The 22,781-nt window shown below is 40.5% G+C and overlaps 2 protein-coding genes across 3 annotated transcripts in view; both read right to left on the reverse strand.

Moving 5' to 3' along the window:
- EEF1AKMT1 (EEF1A lysine methyltransferase 1) overlaps positions 1 to 5,367 on the reverse strand; it is a 20,702-nt gene extending 15,335 nt beyond the window's left edge. Inside the window, exon 1 of one of the 2 annotated variants that reach the window (XM_067290230.1) lies at positions 5,310 to 5,367. The gene's annotated coding sequence lies outside the window, so the exon portion shown is untranslated. Of the gene's footprint in view, positions 1 to 5,189; positions 5,210 to 5,309 lie in introns of those variants that run through there. The other variant, XM_067290246.1, reaches the window with a different exon arrangement.
- Positions 5,368 to 16,785: 11,418 nt separating this feature from the next.
- XPO4 (exportin 4) overlaps positions 16,786 to 22,781 on the reverse strand; it is an 84,904-nt gene continuing 78,908 nt past the window's right edge. The window contains exons 20-23 of the mRNA XM_067289650.1: positions 22,596 to 22,726; positions 21,708 to 21,825; positions 20,354 to 20,446; positions 16,786 to 16,997 (exon numbers count right to left, since the gene is read on the reverse strand). Coding sequence (XP_067145751.1) covers positions 16,800 to 16,997; positions 20,354 to 20,446; positions 21,708 to 21,825; positions 22,596 to 22,726 — 540 coding nt within the window. The 3' untranslated portion in view covers positions 16,786 to 16,799. The remainder of the gene's footprint in view (positions 16,998 to 20,353; positions 20,447 to 21,707; positions 21,826 to 22,595; positions 22,727 to 22,781) is intronic.

A 22,781-nucleotide genomic window follows, 5' to 3' on the forward strand; every position in this document is an offset into this window, starting at 1 on the left:
CTGATGAAGCAATTATCCATTGTTTCATTAGATACATAGGCATACCACCACAGACATCTTTTTTCTATAAATGTTACTCTAGCTCAGTTTTTTATAGCCTTCTTTTCAGTTTGTAAATGAAAGCTTTCAAGAACCAAGCAGCAATTAACTGTAGGGTTGCAAGGAGAGGTAATTCACAACATATGGTAGCAAAATCATAAGTGCATCTTTTAGAAACACCTTCAACATTCAGAACTTCTTCTGAAGCTATGCATGTTGTTTATCTGCAAGTGGCTGTGAACCTGAACACTGTCTACCGACACTGACTTAAGTCTTCGTCACAAAGACATGTTCCTGCTCTTGCACTACATCGGAAAACTAGTAAAGTAAGTGGGTTTATGTGAACAAGGCTTGTAAATTCCTTTGGCTTTAAGTGAGTAGAAAGTTCTACTGTTTGAACACTCCTCTTTACCCCTCCCAAAAAGTAAACTGCTCTCAAGTCCCAAAACAATCCTGAAAGTTTTCTGGGGAGAATGGGAGGAAGCAGGGAAACTCACGGTGCCTCTCGTGCTTAGGGAACCCTTAAACTCGCTTTAGTCCCACAGCCTGGGAGCCCCACGCTCCAGCCACTGCGTCCGCCTACTGGGACCTCGGGCAGCCCCAGGTGGCTCCAGGAGAGCAGCAGCACCGCTGTCGGGCCAGCCCGTGCTCCCTCCCATCGACCCAGACGCCCCACAGAGGGACACTGCTGCCTTTTAGGCACAGCCTCGGATTCAGAGCACTCAGCCCATACAATGCAGATACAGCCAGATTACCTACATTAAAAACATTGTATTAACAGGGCACAAGGTTTAAAACCAGCAAAGTGTCAGGTCTTCTTAACTTAGCTTAAGTGTTGTATTTGTACCTAATTAAAAAACAAAGCAGAAGAAAGAATCCAGAAGGTCTCCAAGGATGGCTCATGAACACTGCATAAAATAAATAAAACTCCTTGTAAAGTTAAAAGAATAAATTTATCTTAGAGAAAGAGGGGGAAAAAATGCAGTAAGCACCTACACACACAGCAGAACATATATTATCAAGATTTCGTTCATGGAGTAAAATGGCAAATACCTATAGTATGGGAAAAGTGAAGACACCACAAGCACACCATGTGATCTACAGCTCACACAACACAGATAGGATTAAGAGATGGAGGTGTCTAGAACCTCTTTAGTCCCTTCCCCTGTGCACAGCTAGATCTGCCGTTATTAGCTGATGAACTGTTCAGTTAAATGTCATCGTTATGTAGGGGAAGCTCTTCAAAGAGAACAAAAAAAATAAATGAAGACAGATAGTAATACTGAGTAAGAATACTAGCACAGGAGATCCAAAGCCATGTCTACAGAACAACACTGTACCAGTTTAACATTAGCTTCCAGCTCTCATGTATGAAAACTCTTAATTTATGTACCCAAGTTCTAAAATGGAGGAGAAAAAAAGCAAAAATAATAAATTAGAAGGAACACTATGGAAAAACTAACTCACCCCAAAACTGCTACAGTCTTTCTATACTCAAATACGTACGGTCCACCCATAATTAAGAAGTTATGACCATACAGAAACCAGTATTTGAGATACAGTGCAACTTCTATGCCCAAAGGTACGTGTGTTCTCCTACACATACAAGCTTGGAAACTTTTAGTCAGCAGGTCAGTTGAGGCATGTGCCCTGCGTGCCCTCATACCATACCTCACCTCAGAAGTACAGAAAACGTAGCTTACTTCAGCGGTTAGACCATTATAGTTTCGCACCGCTATTCAAAAGGAATACTCCACTTCTGCGGGTGAAGGCAGGTGGGGTAGCTGTACCATATTTGAACAGGTATCCATATGTACATCCACATTTTATATCCATATTTACAAAGCCATCTCAAAAAAATCTCTTACTGAAAAGTAAGCACCTGCTCTTTTAGAGCTTTTACCAACAGATTTCACTGCAGGTGACTGGCTACCATTTCTCTGTCAAAGAGGCAGAGTCTTACCTCCTGTCTAAGTTGGGCCTCCCAAACTGTCCACATAACTTAGAAACACTGTTTGGTAAATGTATAAGCAGAATAACGCACTGCTGCTCTGCTAGTTTCCAATATGCATTCTTTTACAATACACTAAAGAAGTCATCTCATTGTAATAAAATGTCCCCTAGCTGGAGGGGGAAAGGAAAGACTAATGAAAGGCCAAGAAATATTAGTGCAACTGGAAAACCATCCTGTTAATCTCTGAGAGAGGAGGGGAAGAAGGGGATAATGTTAGTCTCTTCGATCTTTTACCAAAAGTACAAAAAGTGCATATACAACTTCAGAAAAGATTTTATTCTAGAGTAACTTGGATCCAAGGACAGATAGCATGAAACTTTGAGTAAAATATAACTCTAATTTTCCCAAGCCACACAAATTTGCATTTGAGACAAACAGCTCAACATCTATGATATTTGTAACACAAATCAAGAAAATCTGGGACAATGATATACCTCTGTAATGAAAATCACCTGGTTGCAATCCAGGAGGTGATTGGAGGTGAACAAGAAGTCTCTATCAGAGGGACTGGAAAGTTATTAAAAGGCTGGAAACATGCCTGACTGCCTTAAAAGCAGGGATTCACTGTGCTCTGTTCAAGCTTCAGCTATTTAACACACACAAGGATCCAAATCCCAAGTCTCCAAACAATAATCTGAGGGGTGGCCAAAAAGGAATGCTAAACCACAAACACATTTTGATGGACTCTGTCCCAAACACAGCAAAATGCCAGACAACAAAAGGATCCCTACTATTGGAAACAAATTATTCATTTTTTTAAATCCTAAAACCAGGTGATAGCTCAGCTTTTGCTCAGTGATTTGACAAGATGCCTGGATGGCCACCAAATGCACTTTCACAGGAATGACTGACAGGACAAACTGTATTACATATATCAAACTGAAGTAATTTCAACAAAAGAATTCCTCCTGCTAGCTAGTGTGGTCTAGCTAGAAGAAACTGAAGAATGCTGTCTGTTTGGTTGAGTCTTCCTACCATGAATCAAACTCTCTCAGCTGAGAAGCCACCCTCAAGCAAAGACAGCCAGCTTGCTTCCATGCTGTCAACTGCAAAGTTCCTGGGGTCCAGGTGCCACAAAACCAAATGGCCTCTGAACAGGATGGCCACGCTGGGAGACTATTACATTGCAAAATCAGAACAGACAAACCTATATACAAATCTAGAGCAGTTTTCTTACATACTGATAGTTTCACAGAATAGGTGTTGAAGGACACCTTGTGAACCAGAAGCAGCTCTCCTGCCACAGATCTGAGAGTGACTCTATTTCAGGATTAAGTGTGGACAGTTTTTTGTTAACATCCACAGCAAATGGTTCATAAGAAAAGCTGTATTAGGGTCAATCAAGGATCAATATAGACCAGTCTTCTACCTCCAAAAGTAGCCAAAGCAGATGTCTCAGAAAAAGTGAGAATAAAGCTAGTATATGTGATACTTCCCCATCATATATTCCCCAGACTTTAACCAAGGGGGATGTTTCTGAAACTAAAACAGTTTATTTTGTGAATTTAGTTCTTTTCTGAACATTTTTTCAGCCTCACTTAAATTCACATGAAGATTTTTTTTAATCTACAGTGTCCCCTGGTAAGAAGTTCTAGCTTATGAAGAACTACTACTTCTTGCTGTAAACGTGGCTACTAGCTTGGTTTGATGAAAGAGCAAATGTTCGATCCCTTCTCCACTCTCTCCACACCACTCATGATTTCACAGACATCTGTACGTCATCCCTCTTTCCTCACTCTGCTAGTTGTTTCTTTTCCATAGTGAAAAGTCTTAACCCCCTCCAATTACTGTTTTACAAGTGTCTTTCCATATATTTGCTCATCCTTGTTACCCTTTTTTGAGATGAGGTGACTGCAGCTGCACACAATATTTAAGATATAGGTGACCACAGATTTATATTGTCATTTGGTGATGTTTTTTCTGTTGTGTTCATTCTTTTCCTACAAATATCTAACATCTGATATGCTTTTTAACTGCCACCAAACACCAATATGATGGTTTCACATAATGATGTATCTTAATTCCAAGTTCTCATGCATGAGCATGAATGGTCTTAGATGAAGAATACGATTATATAGAATTTATTGTGAAATTTAAGAGGATCTACCAAGAACTCCAAGATATCAGCACATACAGAAAACTAAACAGCAGATCCGGTTCCTGCAGCACAACAAAAAGTGGAAAAAAATAGTGAAACTAAAGAAGGCTCAGGAAGGGCAGTGAGGCATCAAAAGACTAGAACAGCTTTTGCAAGGGAAAGAATACAAGAAGTAACTAAGAAGGGGCATGACAGTCCTCTGAAATCATGAGTGACACGAACAGCATGGACAGAGATCAACTGTTCTGTTTTCCAGTGCAAGAAAGAGAAGGCAACATGGGCTGCAGGAGTCAGGTTCAAAAACCCCCAGAGGAGGTGTCTCTTGACACAACCTGTACCTGAGCTACAGGACCCTAGGACAGTAGTCAAAGGCTACTGTATAGTGTTTCAAAGTGAGACTAAACAGGTTTACAGAAGAGAAACTGAAGACTACTAAATACACAGAAACTACATCTGATTCAAAAAGTAACAGCGGGAAACTGGATGGCTACTGGACAAAGGAGAGAAGCACGATATATTCTACCCCTATTCTAATACTTTTTAATAAGCAGCACCTGATTCTGGACACAGTCAGAGGGGGTAAGCAGACTAGATGACTCAGAACTGCTGTTATCTTCCTACACGCGATAAAACAATGCTGACAGCTTCTGAACAGGAGAAGAAGGCCCCTTTTTCCTTGTTCCCTTGCGTGTCTGACTGCCATGAAACCCTACTGCTGCAACTGCATTACCCACGCGGGCTGGGCCACAAAAGCGTCCTCCCAGACAAGCTCCGGAGCCCTCGCCGCCCACCAGCCTTCTCCTCTCCCTCTTCTTCTTAGCTACCGCCCGCCCCCACACCTCAGAGGCGCTCATGAAGCAGAGGACCACCGTTTCGAAGGCGCGGGGAGCAAAGAGCAGCCCCCACCGGCGCCGCTGCCCCCTCTGCAGCCCCGCCGCCCGGCCACTATGCGGGCTCCCGCCGCCCGGCCGCCCTCGGCCCGCCTGCTTCCCCCCGCGGCCCCTTTCAGCCCCCCCCCCCCGGGCGGCGCGTTCCCACCGCTCCGGTCGTTACGCCTCGGCGCGCGGCGCTAACGGCCGCCCTCGGGCGGCCCCGCCCCGCCTCCCCGCCGGCCCCGCTCCCGCGCGCCCAGCCAATACCGCCCCCTCACCCACTCACCGGCGGCCGGATCCCTCCACGTCCCACGCACGCGGACCCCCCTCCCTCCCCTTCCACGTTCACCGCCAGCGGCGCGCGCAGCCCTGCCGGCCAATCAGAGCGCGGTCCCGGAAGGGCGGGGGCGCGCGCGCGCCCCCTGCCGGGGACCTCTCCCCGAGTCAGGGCGGGGAAGGGACGTGGGGGAGGGGCCAACGCCTCACCCCGCCCCGCCCCCTCGATGCCAGAAGCTGCTTCGCCGTTGGCTGGAGCACCGTCTTGGCCGTTGCCACGGCCACGGGCGGGGCAGTTCTTGTCAAGGCTGGTGACTTCTTCCTTTCGATCTGCCCTGCTGTGACTCTTCTTGAGTGGTCACAAGCCCCGAGCTTTTGACTCCGATCCCAGTCCAGCTGCCCAAACTGTTTTCCTTGTTCCATCTATCCCGCCCAGTCTCCCCATTTTAATTAAACGTTTTCCATCTTCCTTCCCATTAAGGTCACCATCATAATCACAAACTGAAATTCTTAAATCTTCACCAATTTTCTACAGTGTCTTTCACAGCTGATGACCCTACAGGCAACAGAGTGAGAAAAATCTGAGGAAAGATGGTGGTGAGGACTGACGCAAAATAATCATTTAAATTCTCTTCCATTGTTGAAAGTTTCCTGATGCTCTTTTAAGATTTATGGTTATTTCAAATGCCATTTCAGAACTCTCTTTTTTGCAGACTGGCAGAATTCAAGTTTATTTTTTGATACATTCACAAGGATAGTAAGTTTTACTTGTATATTCCTTGTTTGAACTAACTCACTCAACCTTTCCATTTGGGCATGCTTCTTGACTACCCGTTTCTCATTTTGTGAAGGTACCATGTGCTTTTCTGGCACTTCTTGTAATATCATGTTGCCTGAAAACAAAAACTAAGAACTTCCTTCAGCACTTTTTTTTTTTATTCCTTCCTTATAAAATCTGGTCTCACCATCATAATTTGTAATAAACACTTTCATTATATATTTTTCTACTGTTCACTGAGTTGCCTTTAAATAACCTCATAAAAGCTGGCCCAAGGGATTTTTTAGAGTTAAGTCAGCATCAGTGTCTCCCCCTGTTCGCTAGAACTAGCTCTTCCAAGCAGTAACGAGCGCAGCAAGAAACCACTGGGTCTCCCTCACTTGCACGCTGTTGCACTTCATCAGATGCAACACTTCACTATTTACGGCTGAACTGGAAAGTCACCTGCTCTAGCACAGAAGATTCTCCTACACAGACTGCACCCTTATCTGTTCACATCACCACTACTGATGTAATTTAAAACCCCAAATCCCCTTTTCCTCGCATTGCTGCATGGCCGTTACCTGACATCTGCATAGTATTACTGAGTGCAGTAAGAAGTCTAATTAAGTGTCACTTGTCTGTAGAATCTAAAGTCATTTACCTGTTTAATTGTAAGGATTTAAGGTGAGCTTGTAAAAGATTTTATGTGAAAAACCTTACATAAAGGGCTGATAGGTAAGACTGAAGAACAACAGGGTGAAGGAAACTGGGCAGATGCATACTTTCATGAAGTCCAGATTTCCCTGAGCAATTGTCCCTCCTATGACAAATGATCCTTTTTCCTTACCAAAAGGGTTACAGAGATCATATAATAAAGCACAGGTGGCTGGGGGGAGGGTATGAGGGGCAACACTATTTAGGTTATTATATCATATTTGGCATTATTTGGCAGATATTATTTGGCAGCAAACTTACAGCTCAGGACTTCTCTTGAATCTGAGTTACAAGATGGCCTTAGAAGGGAAAATGACCCTCAAAAAGGAAAACAGGTTATGTCTTGAAATACAACTACTTTGGGGAGTGAGGAGGAGAAACAAACCACGAATATGGAAACACCTGTAAAGTGCTCCCTGCAGGAAATTTCTCATGAATGATCAGGTTTTACTGTTTCCCAATCCTTTTTTGCAGAAAAGTACTCCTAGTTAAGCTATCTATACTGGATCCTTTCACAGACAAAGACTTTTCTTTGATTTACAGCAGTGGCACAGGCATCTCTAATACTTTAAACTAATCTGCTGCAATAGACCATTCCTGCTGATACTCTATGTTGGATCAGTTCAGGAACACAGTACAAAATAGAGATTTTAAAAGCACAGTTTTACCCTGGAAAGTAATAGCAACTTGTTACTCATCAGGTTTTTGAGTTTTTTAATTTTAGTCTACTGTGGCTTTTTTTTTTTTTTACTGACCAGAGTTTATATGTTTGAGTCCTCTTGCAATAGCGCAAGCCATAGCCATATGAAAGTGTATGCAGTAACCATTTTTAACTAAACTAAGATTATTAAATTCCAATTGTAGAATTTTTGCTGTTGCCATTATGTATGTCTAAAAATTTATTAAGAGCTTTTCCCCCCAATTCTTGAGACATTTTTAGGACTGGCAGTCCAACTGCAAGTTTCACTTGGAAGACAGCCAAGCATGCAATACTTTACATTACAGGGATCATACCTAGTGAATGTCAACATAATCCTACTTCTGAAAAAGATGGAAAATAACATGAAATGAAATACTGTATTTACAGAACAACCTGTAACATCTCATCTGTGTAAGGAAAAACTCACTGTACTTTTTCTTTCGATACTGAGTTCCTCCAAAACAGATGCAGAGTAAAACATCCATTAGAGCTCAGCCGCGTAGTTACGTGGGCCATGTGCATCACAGCTTCCCAGGAACTTAGGTCACACTATAGCACAGATCATGCGGCAGCCTTTTAAAGCCTTTCCATCAGGTCTCTGACTCAAATTCAGGCTCCAAATTCAAGTGGAATAGTACACTTCCAAGTAGTACCACATCCAGTCTGTGCATGCCCAACTCTTTCCCTACTGAAGATGCAAATTGTTTAAGAAATACCACAGTGGTAAGTTGTTATAATGCCTCCTTCTCTTCTGTCAGGCTTTGTGGATCCTTTGCAAGTATTTCAGGGACCACAAAAAGGTCTACAAGACTTCAGATTGAAAAACGCTCTACTTAAAAGTGACCACTGGGGGAAAACTCGTGGTATTTACATTCTAAAAGGATTTTACAAGTCATTTTTGAAAAACTGAGCAAAGTTACCAGTATCTATACCATAGCACATTTTAATATCCGTTGTCCATACTATATGCTGTTTTCTCCAAAAATGCAGCTGGGGTGATGAACGCTCTTCCCAGGACAACCACGAGATACATGCTAGCTTGCAAACTTGGTGGAATCCTGTGGCCAGAGCCTTCTCGTGTTTGTGTTCCCCCCCTCCCCGAACAAAGATGTAATCACTCTGCCATCACAAGAACCAGGAAGGAAAATATATAAAATATATTTAGCAAAACCAGTAAAATTAAAGTGGAACAGAAAATGCAGTCAAGTAGCAAACATTATGTACAGCAGCAGATTTTTTACAGTTTTTCCTATACATACCTCTGCACTCGTTTCACACACTCTTTTTAAGGAGGAGGAAGAAAACAGAAAGAGGCTAGTGTTAAGAAACATTTTTTCTGAACAGTAAATGGGATTTATCACTGTTTTTGCTTTTGAAACTCCAACTCAGGCTATAGATACATCTGAGAACAATAAGAAGAGGACACAATTTTCTCAGTCCCTAGATTCAAATTATGCTGTCCTCCTTTTACAGATTATACTGCTATTTTAAATACAGTTACACTTACAGGATCTAGACATTATCTGGCCATCTTAAAGGGTGTAGGTAACATACATTTTAACTAAGATACAAAACAGGTATCTAATTTTTCCAGCTTTCCTGAGGCTGAGTGAATTGTTTAAATACATGTGCGTTTATCAAAATCCAAGTTACAGTACATTTTTAACAGTAGTTTGTTAAGAAATCATGAAAGTGCATAACAGCCTAAAAGCAGGCAAAAGTACTTTAGAAGAACAGTCTTTCCTTAAAATGGCAGAAGAATATAAGCCTTCCCCAAAGTAGTGTCGATCTTGTGAGAGGACTTCAGGGATCTTCCTAAAGACTCCAAAGTGTGGTGAGTTTTTGGTTTCGTTTTTTTTTTCCCCCCAGAGTAACAGCAATCACTTGAATGAACAGAAGACCACAAAAAGTACTGGTGCGGTACTAAAATAAATATCCTGACAACCTATTAAACCAGTAGATGTGAATGAAGCTTTCAAATCAACACTTTTGTTGGGGTCTAGTGATGACTTTCATTCAGTAAACAGCATACACGGCAACAGACTGGAAGCGATTTGAACTCACCCCAAACCCAAGCTGTTTCATCCAAAGCACAAAGTTACAGCAAAGGAATCGCACGCACCTCCGTGGCAGTGAGCAGTCGGCTGGGCACGGAGGCAACGCCAAAGGGCAGCCTGCCACGTGCAAGGCTGCTACCTTACTCCAGTTTGCAAGGGCAACACAGTGTCAGAAGAATCCAACTGATGGACGTTAAGGTGACAACTGTTGCTCCATGAGATTCAAATACTGATGGAGAATGAGCAATGAGTGATACATTAGTCACAATGGGTAATTTCAGTGTTTTAGGAGATGTAGCTTTGTCTGGCTTTGTCTGTCTAGCTTTTACCTAAATAAAGATGATTTTATTTAATTCATGAAACTTACGCTGGTATTATCAAATTTCAGTTCAGTTCCAAAACGGCACTCTTTTCCCCTGCCAAAAGTGTTGAATAAATTACAGCATTTACTAATCCCACTAAGATTACACTGGTTGACAAATTCTGGGATAACACTTGTATTACGGATTTTTCTTCTTACAGATTAGCTTGATTTTTTCCATATCAAGGTTGCAAATTGTTTTTACTTTCTTCTCCTCCTTCCCTCTCGCCGTTCATTTAAGATCTCCTTCTTGTTGATCTGCCAGACAGATTCCATTTGGAAGGTTAAGATTTCCTACCTTCTTGCTTATAATAAGTGGCAAACGGTGAAGAAAAAAACCCTAACTCCACAATATATAACTGAAGCGAATGTAAGTTTCATAAAGGCAAAAATGAGTATTTTTTGCATACACTTACACAAACAAATGTGAATAAAGGCTTTGTACCCAAATCATTCAAGTTTATTCCAGACCTCATATTTATGATAAAGCAAAATAGTTCAATTTTCTACATGAAAGGCTCTTAGATATGCTGCTGTTTTTCCTCTTGCCAGCTGCTTTCAGGGATTTGCTATTAATTACCTTAAACGTTTCTGTCCTTCACCAAAATACTCACTTAACTAAACCAGGCCAATATAAATATATTGTTGCAATAACTTTTACTTCTCTAACCAATAAAATTCAAGCAATACATACAACCAAGATGTATAGCAAGCTTTCACCATCATAGTCGTAGCGTAGTTTTACTTTCAGGATTTGTGAAGCTTTTTCTTTCTTTTAAGAAAAAAAGATTTGAATGTGTCAAAGTAAAAGGGGAACAGCACAAAATAACTGCTGTTTGCCCAAATGCAATTATGTTATCGCACATTAAGAACTGCTGCCAGTAACTGAACGTTTCTGAAATGCATAGAGTAACATACTCATACTGCTGCATATAACTTACATGGGAACACATGACAAGTCTGGAGAAAATTTCCAGGCCAGATATCACAATAAACTGTTTAGATTAAATCTACACAACCACTTCAAGACCCAGTAATTTGTATTTGTATACAAACGTTACCAATAATAGTGACCTGAAAAGTCATCATTAAGGTTTTTTTTTGGAAGATAGGGGAATAAGTAATTTGCTTATATATTCATTAACGGCCACTACTGGAAACTGTTAAATATTTGTTTTATTTTACTCCAGTGTGAGATACTCCTGCCGCACACCTATTCACATTTTTTGCTGTTGATGGACAAACTCATGCCTGAAGTACTGATGTAAATCTAGTTACCCAATTAACTTCAACTGAATTACTGCTAATTCACAGTAGCAAAAGAGCACAATGTTTAGCTTGAGGTTTCATAATATTCATATTTTTGTTTCTACTATAAGGAGCCATAACAAATGCCATTTCAGGGATTCAACAGCTGAGAATTTAGAGAAATAATATTAAACAAGAATACACACACATCACACACGGCCAAAACAAAATAATAAAAGTCTTTAGTGAAAAACAATTTTATCCTTCTCCTGCTTATGGATCTTAGAAATACAGAAAATATTGATTGCAAAATTGAAAATTCAGTTGTGATAAGGCTCAATTACACAGCCATTTCCCAAGTCTTATTGCAACAAATTGTGAAATATTTCTATGCAACTTCATATCTTCAACTGTACAAGTAAAACAATACTTGAAATTAACTAGCACTTCAATCCCTGCCTTTTTCATTTTTATTTTTTATAAACTCAAAATAGTACTGAATTATACATTTAAAATATTTACATATTTGACTGACAGCAGTACCAGCATTTATTGCCTTAAAACTGCAAGTTCACTGCATGGAGGTTCCTTAGTTTGCACAAAGGGAACAAATAAAAGTGGATTTTATTTTTCCTAATTATAAAATCTAGTATAATTCAACGGGAGATTGAAACGTGTTAACGAGTGCTACTGGAAGGTATTTGACTGATTTCAAATATCAACCTATAACGCTTGGGAGACTGAATGGGTAGTATTTGCTGTTTGAGGCTGGAAGGTTCTTCCAAGTCCCTTACAGGAACAGCTTAAGATGCCATGGAAGGTAGGGCTGGGAAAGGAAGAAACAGAAAAGTAGAAACTACTTTCATTCACCAAGGAGAAAGGAAGGCCAGGCATATCCTTGTTCTCCACTGCCAGGGCACCAGTAAACCTAACATCAAGAAAAAGGGGTTTGTAAGACAGCTGAGCACTTACGGCTCTAGAGCAAACCATACTTCACCATCTGCTTCATGAGTAGTGCTGGGAAGCACTAATCTGGTTTACGGCCAAGAGGGTCTACATGACCTACTTTAATTAAAGCAAGTTTAGAGGGGTGAGGGTGGGGTGAGGAGGGAAACCCTGGCTCTTTGTATTTGAACCGTATCCTCAGGCTCTGGTTATGCTGAGCAGACCTCGCACGACCAGAACGGCCTGGAGAAACAAGTGGTGCTTGTTCTTAGCAGAGGAAAAAACCCCCAACCTACCACCTCAAGTGGCACTTGTCACAAGCAGGGGCACCAAAGCCTGAACACGCACAGAAACAACAATCCTCTTGCTACTTAGAGCAGAACTGAGGCACGCTGGTGAGGAAGCATATCTTATTTAAGAAACCACCTTTTTAATTGGCTGTAATGGAAACAACTACAATTTACAGTAAGTATTACTGTACTGCTGTGGACCACTCTCGTGGAGTACTGTACTGCTGCTGCCTCTGCTGCGCTTTATAATTATGAAAATCTTCTGTTTTCATTACAGTAAATCTTACACCTCACAAAAACTAAAATTAAAATATTTAATATTTACAGAGCATTTCAGATCCTCAATGCACTTATAGGCATAAACTAATCCTCACAACAGCCCTGCGAGGTAGGTAGGTATTGTCGCTACTTTTTTTTTGTTTTGTTTTGTTTTAAACAAAGACACAGTTTTAGCGACTTGCCAATGGCCACAGTGGACCCAGTGGAAAATCTGATACAAAATGAGAAGAGACTGGCTCCTACTCCTGCACTTATATTCTTAAACTACTTCCATAAAAAACACCCCTTATGTAATTATTTATCTGAAACTGAAATTAAAGTGTTCTATAATAGAAATGCTGCATTTGTTTTTCTGAATGGTTTCACAGATCACCGAAATTAGAATTTGCATTACTTTTCCTAGCATTAGATTATAAATGGACAATTGACTTTTCTGTGCAAGCTTATTTTCTACAACTACATGGCTTAAATAAAATAGGGATTTATCCAGGTAAATATTGGGGCTTTAGTAAGTGCTATGCACTATGAAGGAGAAGACCCAGATTGAAATCCCTCTCTTTCAACTAGTAGGATTTGGACATGCTGAGAAAACAAGTTTCTCATTCCTGAGGAAAACAGTGAGCCCTTTATCACTAACCAGTGAAACACAAACTTTTGGGCAATAAGAAGTAGCAGATTCTGGTGGCAGTCAGTGAAGATGATTAAGGCATAATGCATGTGAAAGTGGAAGTTTAATGCAGTCCACTTCTGCCTGTCCATGTGTCCCTGCACTATGTAGGCCTTGAATTTCATGATTCAACTAGACAGTCATGCTTGCCAGCATCAAAATAAATAGGTTGAACCACAGAAAATTATTAGGCTAGCATTTGAAATAGGTATTACAATAGGATAAGGGCTGGAGAAATGGGAAATAAACTACTTGATTTCTTGAATGAAAACATTGGGGCAATAATCTATTTTAGCAAGAAAAGAAGTCTTATGTCTAGACAAATATATTTATTACAACTGTATCATGCAGCATTTATAATTCAGTCTGAGTTGCATGTTTTTTCAAAAAAACACATGCATTTTTAAAACCATTATTCACTTTGCACAGTGAATGGAAAATCAATGCAGTGATGCTACAAAATTTCAAAACAGTTACTTGGAGCCAATCTAGGTCCACTGAAAATGGTCTATGAATCTTTCTCATGGACTTGAATGAGCTTTGCATCTAGATCTACAGCAACTGGATGTGTAGAAGGTCAAAGGATGGGGGGCGAGGAGGGATATACAAGCCACACAGTTTAGGTATAGAAGCAGTCACCTAGCCAGCAGGAGTATGAATTAAGAAAACTTATTCCTAGAGCCTTTTGTAATAACTTCATAGATGTCACTACACAGAAACATTTTTGCATTTGCTCTAGAAGAAGCATAAAATGGTATGGAAAAATCAAAGTTGAACACACGAGAATGGAAGAAAAAAATGAAAAAAACAAGATAGGAAGAATGTTGTCTAGCATAACATTAAGCAATAAAATTATTTTTAGAAGACGACCCTTACTTGGACAGTTTCCCTTTAATATATAACACCAATTTTAAATGAAGGGCAAAACAAAGTTTTAAGCAATCATCAAAACTAATCTTTGAAAGTAATTGTTCATACTTAATTTAGCAAGTCTTGATAATCAAAACATATTGTATGTCAGTGCTTGTGACTATACGATGGGCCTGATTAGAAAAGCAATGGGTATGCATATTACTTTATTCTGAACATTAACTAAATTCATACTCCCATTCATCAGTTACAATATTCAAGAAGATTTCCAAATTTTAAAGTTCATAAATATTTTTAAATATTGAGCCAGCTTTAGGGTAAAAAAGTGAGAGTGCCAGAGCTAGTCATAAGAGAAATGATGATTGAGAACATCAAATTTTCAGTTAGATACAAAAAGGTTGAAGGTATTTGCCATTATTTTTTTTGGAGACTTTGGCCTAGATGTTTGACACTTGAGTACATCACAACAAACTAGCAGTTCCTACTGCTGCTTGTGTTCCTAGGATTTAATGCCCCTCATCTGAGAGAGAGACAGAGAGAGAGAGAGAGAGAGAGAGAGAGAGAGAGAGAGGAAAAAAAATCAAGTTTCAGAACTGCTGTGCTACAGAATGTACAAACTCAAATTCTAGAAGCAGCTCCAAAAACAAGGCAAAAACCCAAGCAATGAAAAAAAAAAAAAGTCAGCCATTGGAACAGTTTAAAAACAGAAGGATCCACTGGGATCATTATCATTAGTGCAAATGCACAGCCAAGAAAACTTTTAAAGAAAAGGTTTAGTTTATCCAGGAAAAAATCAAAGGCAACATCCCTGCTCTAAACCACTATGCAAATTGCCTTAGAAGTAGAATACAGGTTGGGAAGGTATATTATCTAACAAGTTTTATGTTTGCTTTTTAACGGGTAAATCTGCCCTCACCCAGTTCTCACATAAAATAAAAGAGAAAAGTATACTGACAAGATGGCATTTTTGGCCTTGTAGATCCATGCTTGAGACAGCTATAGATTTCACTAAAAAATAAAAAAAGCTCTAGATTGCTTATAGCACAATAGTACAGATTTATGTCTTAATTCTGGCTATTGTGACTAATTTTGAGATGAACAGCTGAAGGATGGCACAGAGTTGCAAACATGATGCTATACACAGTCATTTAAAGGTGTATATACTGTACATTTTATATAAAAGTTAAAAAACAAAAACATGGGAAACATTCAACAGCACAATCTAGCAGAGACCTTAAGCGAAAGGGCCAACTTCTTCTGTCTCCATGTGTTTCCACAAAAAAGACTGTTACTAGACGTGCAGCCTCTATGTTTGCTTCAGTTTTCTCTGGCTCAAAACTAGAGGCAAAGCATGCCCAGCCTCTGTGCCTCTGTGCCACTCTCCCTTGTTGGTCCACTATACTCAGGGCACTGTAACTCTGCTATCGTAATAGCTAAAGTGCTGATATAAAAAACTGAGCAAGAGCAGAGCAGCAGGGAGGGCTCTACAGAAGTGGAGCTAGTTTCAGGAAAAACAAAAATCCCTCTCAACATTGCAGATCTTAATCTTTCTTGACTTAAATCAACTAAGTATGACCTTTGGGTAAAAGGGTTTCAAGCCCCTGTCCTAGCATAATCAGTTTGTTGTTTTACCTAATGCCCCAACTTAAAAAAGTTTGTGTAAGTCAATAATTTACACCTTTTGAGTTGTTATTGCTTTAGCAAACAGTTCAGTGTAGAAATACATTGCAGTTGTGTGCAACCTGGAGAGGAATCAAAACAGATACTGAAAGTAAAACTACACATGAACCTTGCATTAGACACTCATTCCAAAATGACACATGTCAACATGAAGGGCTGCAACATGTACACAGCAGCTTAATGCCAACATCCTAAACCAACTCTGAAGACTCAAATCTTGCCTTAGATTTCTTATCTAAAGTATGTGAACTTTTTTTCTTTTAAATTAAGGCAAGGAAATGGCTACAGTTCCTAAAGTTCATTTTAGGGGAACAAAAATATACACCTTTTTTCCTCTGAACTTTAGGCAGCAGAACATAAGGTAAAAACCTACATTACACTGAACATGCAACTTCAGGTTGATGTAGAAAAACAAAACTAAACACAAGTTAAAATACCATTTGGTGTTTTCTTTTTTCGTTGGAACACAAACTCAAACTTTAGAGAGGAAAAATAAAGCTTAAAATCAGCTAAACTATTTAGAGCTTTGTATGTGTCTGCATCACACACTAACATGGTTTTGGGTAGAAAAAAATCTGTATGTTTATCTGGCTACTCATTTTAAACCAGTGGGGGGGGGGGGGAAGGCACTGAATTTACTTTTCATTGTGCCCATATCTGTTTGCACGTATATGGAAAGAATTTAAATTCAGATTTTCTGTCCATTCTTTTCACAAACAAGTATGACAGATTGCAGCTAACACATAATAGCAGAAGCTGATTCAAAGTTGACCTCTCCTATTCCACTGTGTTATGTTCAAAATTCCAGGCTCTCTAAAATCTGAGATGGCTGCAAAGAACCCAGAGACAGGTACAGGATTTAGTCAGCATTCAGCATTTCTCAGTGCATTTTGCAGAAAGGGTCTAAAGTAGGCATAGAGTTTTGTTGTTTATTTTACACAGAGAAGTCCACCAACATTTGCCATAAATTCTTCTAAACTCTTTAAGAAGGCCATCTTCTGCTTACGGTCCAGTGTAGGAGGAGTGCTGCTTGCAGTAAGCTTGTTGAAGGCATCTGCTAATCGCTGGTAAATTACTGGATCTTGTTGAGTTGATAGCAATGTTTCAACTAGCTCTGAATATTCAGCCTGTTGAATAAATAACAGCTTTATTAACTTCAAACAAAAAATTGTATACAACTTCTCTCACCAGGACAAAATCCAGAATCAAAGCTGTGACAGAGAACCATCAGCATCTCTCCACCTGCGATCCAGCTTCACCCACTAGTGTACCAGAAGTGCACCTGGACCTGCAGCCTTTCCCCTCTTTCAAACCAGAGAAAGCCTTTCAACCAGACTAGTTTCTTTAGAAAAGCTAAAGAAGCCTGTAGAGCTAGGCACCATGCTTTGTAATGCAGAGTAAAAAGCAAGCTTTTGGCACTCCCTTCAGTGTGCCTTCCAGCTCTCCTGTAGCACAGGCTCATTTCTATAAACTGCATTTCTTCCTTCCTTCCTGCCCCACGTTGTGTGTGCCTTACCAACCATTTGCACCTCCAGTTTTCCCTTTTCTAGATTCCTTACCCTGGGATAGAGAGATGTTACACAAGAATTTCTGATGCTCACTTGGACAGAAGTGTAGAAGAAGAAACATGTTAAACATGGCTAAAGAGACAGTGAAAGAGAAATGTTGAGGGTTTTGAGAACGATGGAAAACTTGCTGCTGTTTAGGAAGTAACAGGCTCCTGCTCAGCTGCTGTGGGGAACACCAGCTTAGCTGCGAGGCAGGGGCACAGCTCCCAGAGCAAAGTTAACAAAGACTATGGCAGTCTGCTCACCAGGGGACGAGACGGGGACCTAAAAACACTGCTGGGGGCCGAGATCTGAGCTGTTGTTATGGAGAGACTGCTGAGGCTCACCCAGCTCTCAGATTACTACTGCTGGTTGTTCATCCACATGCCACCGATGACACTGCCAAGGGACACGTGGAGCCAGCCCAGAGTGACTACCGAGCTCTGGGAGAAAAGGTAAAGGACATGAGAGCCAAGTCGCAATCCCTTCAGTTCTACTGGTGAAGGGGAAAGCCTTAGGGAGTAGTGGACACATCCTGAAGTTGACTCCAGTGGCCACTGTCACAGGGAGCACTGTTTTTCATGACCACAGGTGCCTCTTTGAGGGATGAGGGCTGCTAACAAGAGAGAGGATGCATTTGACAAAGTGGTTTAAGAACATCTTTGTCGATAGGCTTGCCAATCTGAGAAGGGATTTAAACTAGGTATGTTGGGGGATGGTGGTAGCAGCTTGCAGTTAAGTGAGGGGACAGAGAGCAGGTGTAGTAAGAATACAGGGCAGGGTGATGGGTGCAAGAGAATGCTCAGGAAGGACAAAACAGACCAAAAGGAGGCCAATCTCAAATGCCTGTGTGTAAATGCATTCAGTCTTGAAAACAAACAGGAAGAGCTAGAACTCTAGGTGCTGACACAGAACTGACATCACTGCAATAACTGAGGCATGGTGGGACAGCTGGTATGACTGGAGTGCTCTGATGGATGGATAGAAGCTCTTTTGGAAAGACAGGCAGGGAAGAAGAGGACAGGGGATTGCCCTTTATGTGAAAGGGCAGCTCAAATGACTGGAGCTCTTCTACGGGTCGGACAACCAGCCAGGCTAAACAGGGAGTCCATAACTGCACTCCAGTGCAAGCAGGACACATGCAGAAGGTAGAAGCAAGGGCAAGCTACAAAGGAGGAATACAGAAACACTGCCTGGGCATGTAAGAATGACAACAGAAAAGCAAAGTTCAACTAAAGTTGAAACTGGCAAGGGACATCAAGGAGAGTTTCTATCAGTACATTAACAGTAAAAGAACAAAAAGGGAAAAATGTTGCTGAATAGAGCAGGTGATTTAGTGACAGCAGACACAGATAAGGCAGAGACACTCAATGCTTTATTTGCCTTGGTCTCCACTGACAGGTTTTCCCAGGCCTTTGTGACTAGAGATAGAGTTCAAGGAGGAGAGGAACTACCAGTAGTAAAGCGGATCAACTTAGAGATCTCTTGAGAAATTTCGACCCATACAAGTCCACGAGACTCAATGGAATTCATCCAAAGGTGCAGAAAGCTGGCTGATATCAATGCAAGGCCGCTCCCCATCATCTCTGAAAGATTGTGGAGACTGGGGGAAGTCCCCAGCACCAGACAAAAGCAAATGTTGCACCCATCTTCAGAAAGGGAAAGAAGGACAACACAGGAAACTGCGGGCTGGTAAGCCTCACTTTAGTCCCTGAGAAATCATGAAGCAAGTCTTCTTGAAAGCCACTTCTGGGCACATGAAGGAGAAGGTGATTTGGAACAGTCAGCATGGGCTTACCATGGATAAATCAGGCCTAACTAACCTGATTGTCTTCTATGATGAAATGACTACATCTGTGGATGAGGGGAGAACAGTAGGTGTTGTCTTCCTTGATTTTCATAAGGCTTTTAACAGTCACCCATAGCATCTTTGTAACCAAGCTGGGACATTATGGTTTAGATGGGTGGTCTATTACATGGGTGAAAAACTGACTGTATCATCAGGATCGAACCGTTGTGGTTAACGGTTCATATTCTACCTGGAATCTGGTTACAAATGAAGCTCAGGAGTCTATCCTGGGACCTGTCCTCTTCAGCATTTTATCAGTGACCTGGAGGAAGAGAGGAAATGCACTCCCCTCATCTATGGATGAAAGCACACTGCGGAGTGGGGAGGCGGATACAGTTGATGCATTCAGGGACAGGGCTGATGCATTCAGAGACCTAGACAGGCTGGAAGAATGGGCTTACAGGAACCTCACAAAATTCAAAAAGGACAAATGCAGAGTCCTGCAACTGGAAGAGGCTAGCCCCCTGCAACAATATAGACTGGGAAGTGACTAGCTGGGGAGTAGTTCTGCTTTAAAAAAAAAAAAAAAAAAAAAAAAAAAAAAAGAAAGAAAGAAAGAAAGAAAGAAAGACCTGAGGGTCCTTGGACAGCAAGCTAAACACGAGTCAGCAGTGTGCCCTACCTGCAATGAAAATAACAGCATACTGGGCTGTATTTACAGGAATGCAGCCAGCAGATCAAAGAAAGCGATTATTTCTCTTTACACAGCACTTGTTAGACTACACATGCAATACTGCGTCCAGTTTTGGGCTCCCTAACACATGAAAGATTTTGATAAACTTGAATGAGTCCAGCCACCAAGACGGTCAGGGGCCGGAAATACATGCCTTATGAGGATAATTAAGCATTCAACAGGCTGCTCAGAGAGGGTCTGGAATATTCATCTTGGAGGTTTTCAAAACCAGATTGGAAAAAAGCCCTGAGCAACATGATCTGGATTCAGTGTTGACCCTACTTTGAGCAAGAAGTTGGACTACAGACCTCCTGAGGTCCCTTCCAACTGGAATGATTCTGTGATTTCAGCCAGATGCACCATAACCATTGTCCATGAACAAACAAGTGGTTTTCAAGTGTCCAAATGCCATACCTGATGCAAACACACTAATGTGTAGAATGCTTCACCTGCTGCAGTTGTCATTTCTGTATTGTGCTTCTGAAGTACCAGCATATCAAAGACCATCTGAAATCATAAAACAAGAGCAGTTACAGAAGAATTCTGAGATATAGGCTAAACTTTTCTGCTTTACTAACAACAGCTGTTGAACTTCACTTCTGATAATAACGAAGAACTTGTATTTACAAACATCCGAGTTTTTTTGAATTTTAGGTACCAGTAATTGGAAACTTGGAAAATTCTTTTAGAAGTTGAGTCTTGGCTTAATGGCACAAATTCACATCTCAAAGCACTGAAAGCTGCTATTGATTTACATGTGTTTTCAGAAAGAAACAGCATCTCTTGCATTTTTCTCCAAAAGCTGCTGATAACCCAGAGGAAGAATGAATCTTCCAGAATAAAACAGGAAATTTGTTTCTCAAGTCCTGGAGATTCCCACAGCTCACAGAAAGCCAAATAGGGAACAGATTAGTAAGACTGATATTAGAATTTTAAGCGGGAATTTAGGGAAAAGGCAGAAAGCTATGTTAACTTGGAAGAAATATAAAGATGAGTAAAATTATTTTAAGGTGTTTCTCATTCTCTCAGTTTAGCTGATGTAAGCTCTTAATGAGCAGTCCACCAGTAGTCTGGATGTCAGTTTGGCAAGAAGAGATTATGCCTTAAGCAAAACTGAAATCTTTACTGAATCAGGAGAAAAGCACAGAAGTTCCCCAATTAATTTATTCCTGGTTAGCATGAACCTGGCTGCTATTAGTTCACTCCAAAATTCAGTGAGGTGGAATGGATGGTCCTAAAAGGAAAGTACCAAATATGACACTAGATTAAGAAAAGGCATGATTCATCAGATAAATTGAATAAATGAGAGCATTTTCTTCTTTTATTCTAGTACCCAATTATGTTTTCTCCTGTCTCTTGTTTTAGTATGCTACCTAGCCTTCAGTTCACACAATTCTGGTACTTTCTAGTTCACAGCTTTCACAGTAAATTTAACTGCTAAAATTGTTGATCACCTTCATTCCTGAACTCATGTACAGAGCACAGAAAAATACATTGCACTCTGAGAAGCAGAGGTCTTTTGTTGATTGGTAACAAGTGATTTCCTCCCTCTGTGCTTCCATCCTTCTTTGTACTCTAGTCCAGTGTCTCTAGTCCATGTCCTCTTTCTCCTTACAAGTTCTCCTGCAGGTTCTTTAAGCGAGGGGCTATTCCTTACTATTTTTTTCTATGACAGCAATTAATCTAGTAAAATGTGATCACCATTTGGCCTCTTGACACTACTTATAAGGAAAAAAACAAAGTAACATGAAATAGTTAGATAACTTACCTTAAGAAAGTGCCTTGTTGCTAGAAAGAGGGTTGAATCTGTTTCTTGTGCTTTTGCACACTGCTCTGCTAATGGTGTTACAGCCTCCAGACAGAGCTGGCAAACCTCAGAACTCATTCTGATAACAAGTGTTAAAGAATCAAAGTCAGATTTCAGCCTTGAAATTGTAGTAAAACTTCTCAGTGCTGTCATTCAAAAATACTTCAAATTCTTATATGCTCTAAGATTTCTTTTTACTACAGCACTGTTAAAAATAATAACAATAAAGCAGACTCTATTGCAACTTTGTTGCCTTCTTTTATTAGCTACACACCCTAAGGTAACATAACCCTCTCTGACATAACATTTTCAGAAAGAGTCCCTTATGGTCAAGCTCATCTGTTTCTGACACGTGCCGCAGATTAGTGAAAATGGTGCTCCCATTATAACAGGGAGAGCCCATTGGCAACCTGACAGGAAATGCGCTGGAGCCAGCCCAATGGAACAGCAGCAGTGTTTTGCATTACCAGCTGAGAAACTAATTCAAGAATGGCTTTTGGATACCAGCTGAAGGCTTATGAAGTTACACACTCTGAAGTAAAGTAATGGAGGAGGCTGGAATGGCTGCCAGAAAAAAAAATCACACACTAAACCACTTAAACACTGCATTCAAGCAACACAAGTCAGAGGAAATTCAGCTAATACCAGAATCTCAGAAGACACTACGGTGAAACTCTCAATCACCAATAGAAAGCAGAGAGTAAAAGCGGATTACAGATACATAATTATATATACACACAAAAAATATACAGAAAATGATAAAAGGCAAAGGAAGAAATCAGAATTCTAATGTGTCTTTGTAAAAACTGAATTAAATATTTAAACACTCCCAAGCTCTACAAAGGATACGATGACATTCCTAACTCCAGTGAGTACATTAGGCTCTTAAAGAGGTCCTCTGGAAGCTGTGGAATTTTCTCAGGGAATATCTCACAGATGAAAGTGATTAATTTGTAATATTGATTACACAGGGATGGAAACTGTCAAAAGAAAAACATGGTCATTTTAGAATTAAGTAGCTCTATCCAGATATTA

The sequence above is a fragment of the Apteryx mantelli genome, chromosome 1, assembly GCF_036417845.1.
Source record: "Apteryx mantelli isolate bAptMan1 chromosome 1, bAptMan1.hap1, whole genome shotgun sequence".
Classification (NCBI taxonomy): Eukaryota; Metazoa; Chordata; class Aves; order Apterygiformes; family Apterygidae; genus Apteryx; species Apteryx mantelli.